Raw genomic sequence first — 12,486 nt, 5'->3', positions numbered from 1 at the left:
TATCGTTATTGGTGGGTGCATCAATAACGTCACTCTAACATAACGTCTTTTCTATTACATAAGTTATGTGCAATACTGTACAGTATATGTTCTATTTACTTAATAACAGTAATAACTTTATATTTTTAGATATATATAATTATGTACTTAGTTCTTACAAGTCAAACATATCCCACTGCTGCTACACTTTATGTATTACCTACTTATTTAACTGTCAATTCTGTTTTTACTCTTTGTACTATTGTCAATATTTACTGTTGACTTTTTTTAGTCCTCGTGACTAGTTGCGTCCCAAATGACGCACTATACACTTGTACACTATGTACTCAATACTCATCTGTGTAGTGTATGAACTTTATAAGATTGTTTTTTCATTCAACATCGGAGTCTGATAACTCCTCCACCTCCTAATTAAGTGCATCATCCAGGTATTTAAAGTGCATGTTTTCAGTTTTGGAATTTTCAGTGTTAACACACTACTTGCACTATTTATTCTACAAAACGACATAGAACAATGCACAAGTACATGAATTGGGACGCACCAACTGCTATAATGCACAAGTACATGAATTGGGACGCACCAACTGTTATAATGCACAAGTACATGAATTGGGACGCACCAACTGCTATAATGCACAAGTACATGAATTGGGACGCACCAACTGTTATAATGCACAAGTACATGAATTGGGACGCACCAACTGTTATAATGCACAAGTACATGAATTGGGACGCACCAACTGTTATAATGCACAAGTACATGAATTGGGACGCACCAACTGTTATAATGCACAAGTACATGAATTGGGACGCACCAACTGCTATAATGCACAAGTACATGAATTGGGACGCACCAACTGTTATAATGCACAAGTACATGAATTGGGACGCACCAACTGTTATAATGCACAAGTACATGAATTGGGACGCACCAACTGTTATAATGCACAAGTACATGAATTGGGACGCACCAACTGCTATAATGCACAAGTACATGAATTGGGACGCACCAACTGTTATAATGCACAAGTACATGAATTGGGACGCACCAACTGTTATAATGCACAAGTACATGAATTGGGACGCACCAACTGTTATAATGCACAAGTACATGAATTGGGACGCACCAACTGCTATAATGCACAAGTACATGAATTGGGACGCACCAACTGTTATAATGCACAAGTACATGAATTGGGACGCACCAACTGTTATAATGCACAAGTACATGAATTGGGACGCACCAACTGTTATAATGCACAAGTACATGAATTGGGACGCACCAACTGTTATAATGCACAAGTACATGAATTGGGACGCACCAACTGTCTACTACATGCGTCACTGTAGTTTCCTGAAGGAACTGCGTTTCGTTTTTATCCACTGCCTTGCAATGCGCCTAAAATTCCAACAAATTTGACTTTGACTTTTCAGAAACACACATTGGTATGTACACACTGCACATGATCGAAGACAATAATGATACTTTGGGTTCATTTTATTTTGGGAAAATGGATAATTTAGGGATTTTTTTGTTTCTGTTGTTGCTGAGCATTCAAGGAACAAGATAACCTTCAGAAAATGCTTTGGAAACACACTCACCCCAAGGCAGACCATACCAAGCGCCAGTCCCGCTGCTAAAGAGTACGACTCCCTATCCGTACAGTACTCCATCTCAGGACCAGGTGGACGTCCTTGGGAATGACACACAGCTGTTACAGTCTCAGATATAAAACAATTAACTTAATATTCAATCTTGAATGGGCACAAATGAGAACAACAGCTCATTTTATTTCATGCCAAACCCTGAACACGCATACTAACCGATCTCTGCCAGCAACACCTCTGCATTGTGCCGGTGACCAGTACCCTGATAAACCAGACCGATGCCGACCACAGCGGCCACTTGCACACTGTGAGGCACGTCGAGCTCGGTGGAGGTGGGCGGCAGCAGTGCGGGGATGTGAATGCTTAGCAGACGAGTGATGGACATGTCCATGGTGCCCAGTTTAGCAGCAGAAACACCCAGCAACAGCCCGATACTTGTCATTTCGTGACCCTGAGTCAGAAGAGACAAGATAGAACCATGTCATAATATGTTCATATGCTATAATATAGCCCAAATTATAATAATATATATTTTATTTATTATTAATATATAATAAATATAATAAAATAAAATGAATGTATGCATGTATGTATGTATATCTGGGAACACTTTGTTCCAAAACCGAAAGAGCACCATTTTAAGCCATCAACTCTCTCCAATCAAGTAAAGAATGAACTTGCAGTGAGCTATGCAACCGTGGGACTGACATTAACACTTTATTCATTCATTAAAATTTCTCTCGTTCATTCATTTTTACATGTGCATGAAGTAAAACAGGATGTTTTTCTGCCAGATTCTTGTAAAATAGACAGGAGTACTATCAGAGTCTAGAAAGCCTGGCCGCAGATCTCAGTGTGAGAGCGGGCAGTGAAAACACCAAACTAGCTATAGGCTCGATATAGCTTATAGATTACAGATATGCTCGGCGACCACAGAAAGTATCAACAAAGCCTGGCCTGACTGGAAATGAGAGAGCAGCACACGTTACTGCCCTGTGAACTGTCAGAATGAAACTCAGCTCTACGTTTGACTTTCATGTGAGAAAAACAACAGGATGAGAGCAAAAACCCCAGAAAACATGCAAACCTGACAGCTCCAATGCTAAGAATGGCGAGATAAGAGAATTAGGGGAGGAGGAGGAAGAGGAAGAAGAAATCTTTGGTTTTCAGGAAGAGCCTTGACTATCTCTAGGTCCATTATCGGGAGAGATGCCATCTTGGCCTTTAAAAAGAAGTTCAATTAAGTGCAGCCCACTTCAAGACTACTTCATCACAAAGTGTCCAATTCTCATTAAGCGAAAGGTAACTTTTTTAATAACTTCTTCAATTCAATTGAAAGCCATTATGCTAAATTGGTCTGGTTTTGTTCTTCTGAATAACCACTAGAGTTAACATCGCCCGCAACTCCTGATTCCCACATAGATCTCCATTATAGATAAGCACAGGTGACTCATGTAATCTAAGGTGAATCATTCTGTTAGCTACACATGAATGTTTGGATTCGTCACATGCTGTACGGGATACACTATCTGGGTTATCTTTGGGGAACATCTGTGGATGTCTTACAGGTGGTCACAGTAGATTTTGTGTTACATCTTCAGTTGTTTATTACAAAAAAAAAAAACAGGGCCTTAGGACCAATCTGAAATGTGTGGGTGGACAATATGCAAATTATTTAAGATGCACATTAATTACGAGATAATAGCTAAGTTTACATGGACGCCTTTTGTTTCAATAGGAATGAAATCATTCTGATTGATGAATCCGAACATACTGCTTACATGATCGCTAAATAAAGTGACTGGGTTATATGCAACAAACTTCAAATCGGAATTGATTTTAAATGACGTGCGCACACTGCACGAAAATACTGAGTTTTCAGATGTTATACTAACCTATCTTCCTACCACAGCTTTTTTCTTTGTAATAAATATATTCATCTATTACCGGCCCTTATCAGGAGACGACGAGCGCAAAACTTTCCAGTTTTGGTTTTCAATCCAATCAAGTGTTTACATGCCCTATCAAGCGGATTAGAAAAGGTTTAAACCACCCCTTACAATCCAAATGAAATTTTTCGGATTTGACCAATTCATTGCGATTGACGTATTTACTTGTGACTTTTTTTTATTCAGGCTGTGCTACTAGTCTGATTATAATTGGATTATAAGGCTCCATGTAAATGCAGCTAATCTGTTAAAAGGCACAAGCCAAGGTAGTGTGCTTAAACGATTTAAAGCTGCTTTTGTTTTGTTTTTTTGCACTGTGGATAATACAAAATATAATGATTGTCTCTCAGAAAAGTGGAGGAAGAAGAGCGTGGACCCCAGGTTTATCAATAACTGAAACTAAAGCTTATTAAAAAAGTGCGCCGACATGTAGCGCTGTTGTGCTTCGGGCGACCCGAGTTCGAGTCCCGGCTCGTGGACCTCTCCCGAGCCTGATCCCGTCACCCCTCTCTCTCCCACCTCACTTCCTGTCTAGCTACTGTCCTATCCTAATAAAAGGCAGAAACGCCAAATATATATATATATATATATATATATATATATTGTTTATAAAAACAATAATAGTTTAATACTAAAATAACACTGGACCCTAGAGAGTGACATTGGTCCTGTTGCCCATTCGCCGAGTTATAACTCATTGCGTTTTCATTCACGTTATAATCATCATCCCATCTTAGGCTGTAACTGACCTTGGTGAGGTAGTCATGGATGTTAAGTGTTGCTAGTTTGGTGAGGTGGCCATTGAGGCCCAGGGCCATGAGGAAGCCAGCGTACTCGTTAGCCAGGTCAGCACTTTTGGGTTTGTTGTAGGCAATCCAGGCAGATTCCACCTGAGACGCAGGGGCGATCTTAAGACCAGCCGCCACTCCATTATGAAAGCTAGGCCAGCTGGTCATGTTGGGCGGCACATCGATGTTACCGCTGTTCAGGTCCACCATGGTGTTCCTGGGAGGAGCACGGCCTGGTGGAGAAGACAAACAAGAGGGAGTTTAGTTACTAAGACACTGCATGGCTTCTTGTATAGCAAAGATAACACATCAAAAATGGTGCATTTTACAGGGGGAAAGTGAGTAGCAGGTAGCTAGTAAATTGCAGAGGAAGAGGTTTCTTATAAAATGACACCCTAAAGCAGTTTCCATTCATTTGCTTTACATAGTTTTAGCGTAATCAAACTAATAATCTTAATGTGATGCATATGTGTCAGTCATACATAAATGAAACGGGTAAGATTTCTGTTATAGCACTCATCAATATCATCAATAAATTCAATTTGTTTCAGTCTCATATTTTAACTCAATTAATATTGCTTGCTCAACAACTGAATAAATGCATTTTGAAAATATGATTATATACAAAAAAATCTAATACATGCAAATAGTTAAAAAATAAACTATGCTGGTTTTTGCTAAAATCTTATCCGTTTGTTACCCGTTTGATTTAACCAATATGCATTTCAAGTTTTACAGTTTGTTTATGTTAAAATCCAAATAGATGAAAAATTTATATGCAATTATGCCAAATATGTCTTAAATTAGGCCTAAATATTTATTTTTGAGAGTGGTTAACAGAGTGTTGGAGGTCTGGGTAGTCCAAATTAGAAGAGTCTACCCAAAAATCTACATATGAAGAATACCACTAAGGGTCCTGGGAAAACATTTTCTCTTTAACTGACATGAAACCGTTGAAGATAGAGTGAAAGATATAACGCTGTGGTGGGAAGGGTCGGATATTTGCATCTTCTGGGCACAGATACTGACAACGAAGTTCAACAGGGCTCTTAAAAACTGTTTTGCTAGCGCTGTAAATGTACTCATTAGAAAACTTCAAAGCATGAGTGGTGGTTTATGAGAATACCAGTCAGGTTGAGTTTGGGCACAGGGAGTGGTTCGGTTGGCACAGGGTGGTATGAGAAGAGTGTGAAGAGTCCTCGGCCAACCGGAAGAGACATGGTGCGCTGGCACAACTGTAGCAGTCTGCAACAAAAATAAGAGCAATGATGAATTTTTTTTAAGATTTCCATAATGTCACTGTTGAGCATGAGAAACCCTGTATCTCTATATTTTGTCATTTTTCTTTTTTTCATAAATCATTACTATTGGTCACCCTTTAAGTCTGTCTGTGGGTTTTGCAAACATTTAACCAATGAAAAGTATTTTTTTTTAAAAGCTTGTGACTACACCTCGTAACTCCATTGAATCCTCAAACTGTCTGTACAACCTCGTAAAACCTGCATGTTTGTAATGCAAGGGTAAATGAAGAACTGGTTCTTTGAATAAGTACAGCATTTTCTTTACTCAATAAACACTGTATATAGCTTATGTAAAGGCTGATGTTTCATGTATTTGAGGAGCCAAGAAGTGTGCATGGAAGTCATAGCCAGAACGGTTCTAAATGGTGTAAGAGACACATTATTGTCCTATGGGTATTCAATCAATAACATGAGTACAATCTTACATGAGTTACTTTTAATCCATTTAGTTTTGGACATGTATACATATTTGTGTGTGTAAATCAATATCTTTTATTGCATGTACTAAAGACAGATACTTCGCCTTTAACGTTACTCAATATATGATGCTTTTGACCGAGGGATTAGAGGAGGAGGACAAAGTAATTCCTTCTAAAGAATGTTAAAGTCCCCCTGTGTTTGTGTGTCTATGTGGTGTTTTTAATATGCTTTAGACAAACCTGCTTGATGAATGTAGAAATTCATAAGTCGACAGCATTGTTGAGTATTTTCTCCTTAAAACTGCAGTGAACCAAAGACAGTCTCAAAAACGCGGTTTGAAATCGCTGATGTTTTTGACGTCACAAACTACCTTGTAACCAATCAGATCAACGTGTGATCGTCAACCAGTGGATCTCTGAGCTGAGTGAGTGGAGGCGGGGCTCATTTGCATATCCATAGAACAGCGTATACTAAATGAGGTAAGAGTTACATTCAAGCTATTTTAAGGCATGAAGATATTTTTTTCAAGGAAAAAACGTTTCATTTTGGTGATCAAAGCTGAGTTTTAAGGGGTAAAAATGATTGACTACAGGGGGACTTTAACTTAAGAATGTAAGAGGATGAACTGAAGGTTTCAAGCAGGTCGCTGCCCCAAAGGTTCGGTTTTGACTGTTAAGTATGGAGATGTTGTAAGTTATCTGAGGCACTCGAATGCAAGGCCTCAGATAACTACCGAGCACAGGCCCCCTCCTTCCATCGCATTCTTGGTAGAAGACTCAGATGTATTGTCCCTTTTATCTCTTTTTTGTCTCTCTCTCTCATGTTTCAAGTTTTAATCTGCAAATGCTGTGAAAAACAACTTATGAATAATGCTTCTTTCTGTAGTCAAGGTCGGTAGGCCTGGGAAGAGTCTAGGGAGTCAAATAAAATGTTTCCAATTTAAAAAATATATTTCAGGTGGACAAATTTTGGATTGTTGAGGAAAACCAATGTGGATAAAGATGAACCGGAATGTGTACATAAATGATAAAAGGATGTAGGAGGCCTTATGATAATCTGTTAATTTGCTTATCCAATTTGAAAGTTTTTGTTCAATGATACATGTATGATTTTACTAAATAAATGCTGTTTTGTTTAGAGCTCATTTTGTAGCTCTCTGAGATATGTTTTAAATTGCAATACATTTTATTTAATTTTTACCATTTGAGTGGCCTGACTTCAATTTTATTGGTGAATTTCCGACACAAAAGCTTGTGCATAGCACTTCATGTTGTCATTTATAGCACTAGATTTTGACCAAATAACAGAAAAAAATTAACCCCCACATAATTACAATGAACTTTACAACCTGTAGGTTGATGAAAGCATAATGCGATGCACTTGCTACCTCAGATGCGGCCATTCTAACGATGGTTTGAATGGTCTAACAAAACATGTCTGAAATTTGCTGGTCTAAAACCTTGTACCTTCATCTGAACTTGATTTCGGTAAAATGTTAATAATATATTGGCACATTCAAGTGCCTGACTTTGAATTTTAATTCTAAAAACCTTGAATGTAACAGTGTTTAATTACTAAAAAAAATTGTCTTTTTTTTGTCCATTTCCTGAAAAGTAGCGTGTATACAAGGTTATACAAAAATACAAGGGTTCCACCTGACAGCGATGATATACACTTCCAGGGCACATTTAAAGGCATTTGTGTTTTCTTTCTGTACTCGGTTGTTCTTTACAGATCTTTTCAGAACCCTACATTCTTTAAAATAAAGGTTCCTCAAGAGGGTTTTCACAGCAATGCCACATAAGAACCATTTTTGGATCCCCCAAAAAAAACTTTCAGTGAATGGCTTTCTTAGCGTGAAGAACATTTTAAAAACCTAAAAAAAAAACGTTTTCGACTATAAACAACTTTTTGTGGAAGATAAAAGACTCCATGGATGTTAAAGGTTCTTCTTGGAACAGTAGATGCCATAAAGAACCTTTATTTTTAAGAGTATCAGGCTGAGCTTGCTCACTTGTTCTCTTTCTCCTCAATGTACTCATGGTCACTGACTTCAGGCAGGTGGGGCACATTGACCCGGACGGGTCTGGAGCTCTGGAGCAGACGCCGGACCTCCTGCACCCTGAGATCCTGACTCCAGATCAGCCCCGTCACCTCCGGGCGCAGGTCTGTCATACCGTCCTCCTCCTCATCCGCGTCGCTGGTCACTGGCGGCTCGAGCATTACGTTCAGACCAACAGTCTAGGGCAAACACAAACACACTGAATATACAATGAAAGTGCATTGTTCAATTCATTCACTTCACATCAGAATTACTGTAATTACACAATCCAAACTTAGAAAATACCCATCTTAAATACCATATTCAAGTCTTCAGCCCAGTTCAGACAGTAGTTGTTTTAACTGGGACGGTAGTTACTTTCAGCACTGCCAGTACCCAGGAGACAACAATTCAAAAATGTTTTTGGAAAAGCCAATAATAGTTTTAAAAATCTTTTTTGACCCCTGAAAAGTGTCCTAGGGTTTCTATTTGATATTTGCATGATAATGAATATGCAAGTATGAATACAGGAATATTATAAGTCTAATTTTTTATTTCAAGCACAAACAAAATGAGGGCAACTTCAACAGTTAAAGATAGTTTGCCAGGTTTATGTATTTTGTATATTACTATTGATAGTGTCTTAATACAGGTCTTAAAACTTTGTTTAAATCATTTCCGGTAAGTGAAATAAAGCTAAAATAAAACAAAATATCAATATTATATGAAAACTCTGACCTTAAAAAAAGTTTTTTTTTAAATCTAATAAAAAATATAAAATAATGCTAAAATAAATGCATAAAATACAGGCTGAGTTCAGAACTAAATGTGTTGCAATACATGTACAGCTCTGACCAAACATGCCATTCAAACTGCAAAGCAAGATCTTGTTTCTTTACATTTGATTAATTTTCTTACAGATTTACGATTGGCCAGGGTGACTTTATGAGCTTGCTTGGTCAGGTCCTGTCGTCCAATCAGAGCGCAGACATCCTCAGACCAATCAGAACAGGGGTGTTCTCTGCACTGGTAGATGGCGTCTCTGATTGGCAGAGCCACACCAAACGGAACCGACTCCAGATCCTTCAATGTAAATCCTGAGGTAAAAAAACAAGCACGTAAAATAGTGTATAGTCACATGCCCCTCGTGACAAGCTTGGTTTAAAGTTCAAATATAACTAAGCTTACATAAACTAAGGTAAACAAATGCTGCAGGATCTGAGAAGTCTGTTTTTTAACCCTACATTCTGGGCTAAACACAATAGAAATTTAGGGGTAAGTAAGTTAAAATTGAACCGTTTGCTTGTTTTTATCTAGCATACCTTAATAACGCATCTGAATTAATGACATTTGAAGGAAACTATCACCCCCTTGAATACTGAGGTTTGTTACCACCAGAGAAACAACAATGCATGTTAAGTATGGGACTACATGTTTGCGATGTGTCAGCCAAGGATATGCATTTGCAACTGTGTACTTGTGTTGAGAATGTTTTTGGATCAACAGGTTGTGCCGTGTTTCTGGAATGGCTCTGACCTGCAGAGGTCAACCACACCACCAGCTTCTCCGCAAGGCATCCAGATGAAGGTGCGGGCAACTTCACGCTGCTCTGCCTGTGGAACACACCCGACAATCAAACACACTGGAGGAACTAAATCAGCTGACTAGAACTGATGAGCCGAGACTTATCTAGAAAAAACAAACATAAGGCACATGACAGTATTCCTGAACCACAGGTACCTTCTCAGAAAAGGATCACTCATATTCTTCTTTTGCCCTGTGAAAACATGAAAATAATTTAAGTTATTTATATACATTGTCAAAAACAAACTTTTTATTCTTCTTTTTCTCTGGTTTTTGTATTATGAAATCTAAGTGGATGTTTTTAGTTACTGTATAATGTTTATGATATAAATTACAGTGAATAAGCTGGAATATGAATTGTGAATATGAAAATGATAATGAAAAAAAATAATACTATTGAAAGATTACAGTCAGTAAGATGCCTTTATTCAGCAAGGATGCTTTAAATTGATCAAAAGTGAAAGCAAGGAAGCATATCAGAATGATTTCGGAAACAGATAATCAGCGTTTATTTTGTTCCACAACCTGTCTGTCTAAAATAAACTAGATTTGATCTACAAATATAATATTTGAACTGATTACGGTCAATTTTACTTGTTAATCATTTAAATAACTTGGCACCATTACATCAGATTCTTGTGAATGTCTCTGAGAATCTCTTTATTTTTTAGCTACATTTATACAGTATGCCACTACAGCACCTCTAATCATGAAACATAGACAAAACCAACTTCTGTGCACTTAGAAACATAAATTGCAGCATTTAATTTAAGAATTGATTTACACAAATTCTATCTTCATGGAAAGAGCACATTATGTGGAAAATTATTTCGCTATTCTTAAATAACCCAAGAAAAATACAAATTTATAACAATGGATTTACACTGAAAAAAAAGCAGAACTAAATTTTCAATTTAGTCCAGCCTCAAGATTAGAGCGACTGGTTCATTTTTAGTGAACAATCTGTAGGTGACAGTTTTGATGCTTCGAATTTATGGTATCAGTATTGGTCAAAATTTCTATAATTGTGCATCCAAACCATGTTTGGCATGCTTCTGTCATGAGTGACAATGCAGGTGACCATAGGATATAGAAATATAGTGGCTAGCATAATTCAAGTTTGTTGGATTGGTTGGATTCCTTGTGACGCTCTATTAGCCGCTGGAGGTTGTTGGCATGGCCTTTCCTCTGTATAGATCAGCCCTCAATTTAGCATCCAAATCATACGTGTAATATAATAAATAAATAAATGAATCCTCTTTTTCACTAGTGTACTTGCTTGATGGTAAAGACACCCCCTATATAGCCTCTAATCTCACACACACGCAGAGCCCACCTGCTGACAGCCTGGAGAGGTACTTCAACATGTTTGTCGAGGTGGCGTCCTCATCTCCAATCACATACAGGGCATAACTCTGAGAAACAGACAGAGGAAGAGAGTGAGTATTAGCAGTGGGACAGCACCTGTGTGGTTTTGGTTTGCTACTGTCATGACAGTCACTCAGTCTGGTCATGTGAGGGGAGAATGAACATGTCTCATCATGAAGTAATGCAGGAGCGCAGTCATTAACCACACGCGTCACTACCGCAGCACACAGGTAATACAGCGCTCATTCAGAACATCATTTTCAAAATCAATCAATTTCATTTCAAATGAGGAATCAGAATTAAAACTATTTAGAAATATTTTTCAACAGCAAACTGATAAAAATGACAAAGACATGCAAAAATGCAATTGAGGAACTGAAAAGTCTGTTCCTGTGCTGTTATTGTCCACTTAAACTATTACAACGGATTTTCTGTTAATTTAAATAAAGCTGATGTAAAATAAAATAATTACATGAAAAACTTAAAGTAAATGAACACTTTGAAATGTTGCCTTTCTTGGCAACTAGCTGAAAGATGTTTAAGGTGATTACTGAAGTAAATTTAAACTGAAATAAAAAATAAAAAAACTAACAAATTATCATAAATAAACAAGAACTAATAAAAATGACGTAATAAAATTACCAAAATACAGTTGAGGATTTAAAAAAGAAGACAGTTTGGATTTAGTCACAGCATCAGACGTTCAAGTATCGCACCCAAAGTCTGTTGTGGTCCACAATGGAACTTTTGGCCCTCTATTGGTTAAAAAATGAAGCTGCATGTATTTTGAGGAAGAACATTGTTTTGGTTGTGCTTCGGCTCTGCGTGAACAGATTGGATAAAGCATCAAAGGCAGACAAGATAGATAGTTTCAAAAGAGTCTAACCACAAAGTCTCTGTGATATTCTGGTGTCTGACTCTCCTCTTTAGTGTCTAAAGAAGTATTTCTCCTGTTTAAACATCCAAAAAGTCTGATAGCTTAGAAAAGTAATAGCACCCCTCTCCTCAAAACCTGCACAACACGACTGCACCTCTACGCATGAGCCAGAGTGATGCTGATGCTTTCCTTAGCAATTACCACAAAATGTAATGGGGAGAAAGAAAGGGGTTGAAAAAGAGAGAGAAAGACAGGCAGAGAGAGAGACATACGGTGGTAGTTTAAGTATAGTGGGATTAAATGGATGCTCTAATGTTCTTGACTCTAACCTAAGGGACGGGAACGGTGGGGTAAACACAGCCCATAATTGAGTAACGATTTGTCAGTACCTCAGTAGGGTTGTGCGTCACTTCACTTTGCCTGATGGAAGGAAGTACAAAACAAACACACACACACACACACACACACCATGGCACCCGTGACCCCTCGTATCGCCCTCTCGAGTGATTCAGCCAACCACTTCTATGGACTAATTAAGGTGGGGCATCAC

The 12,486-nt window shown here is 37.9% G+C and overlaps 1 protein-coding gene across 5 annotated transcripts in view; it reads right to left on the bottom strand.

Annotated features, from left to right (window-relative positions):
• anapc1 (anaphase promoting complex subunit 1) overlaps positions 1-12,486 on the bottom strand; it is a 67,981-nt gene that overhangs the window by 24,572 nt on the left and 30,923 nt on the right. For all 5 annotated transcript variants that reach the window (XR_014029043.1, XR_014029044.1, XM_081350618.1 and 2 more), the window contains exons 22-30: positions 11,028-11,106; positions 9,848-9,884; positions 9,644-9,720; positions 9,026-9,204; positions 8,081-8,307; positions 5,472-5,590; positions 4,307-4,578; positions 1,825-2,059; positions 1,603-1,694 (exon numbers count right to left, since the gene is read on the bottom strand). Coding sequence is in view for 3 of the 5 variants with exons in the window: in XM_081350618.1 (XP_081206744.1) it covers positions 1,603-1,694; positions 1,825-2,059; positions 4,307-4,578; positions 5,472-5,590; positions 8,081-8,307; positions 9,026-9,204; positions 9,644-9,720; positions 9,848-9,884; positions 11,028-11,106 (1,317 nt within the window). In the remaining 2 variants the exon portion in view is untranslated. The remainder of the gene's footprint in view (positions 1-1,602; positions 1,695-1,824; positions 2,060-4,306; positions 4,579-5,471; positions 5,591-8,080; positions 8,308-9,025; positions 9,205-9,643; positions 9,721-9,847; positions 9,885-11,027; positions 11,107-12,486) is intronic.

Source organism: Scardinius erythrophthalmus, assembly GCF_964197995.2.
Source record: "Scardinius erythrophthalmus genome assembly, chromosome: 21".
Lineage (NCBI taxonomy): Eukaryota > Metazoa > Chordata > Actinopteri > Cypriniformes > Leuciscidae > Scardinius > Scardinius erythrophthalmus.
This window is presented reverse-complemented; position numbering and strand designations above follow the sequence as displayed.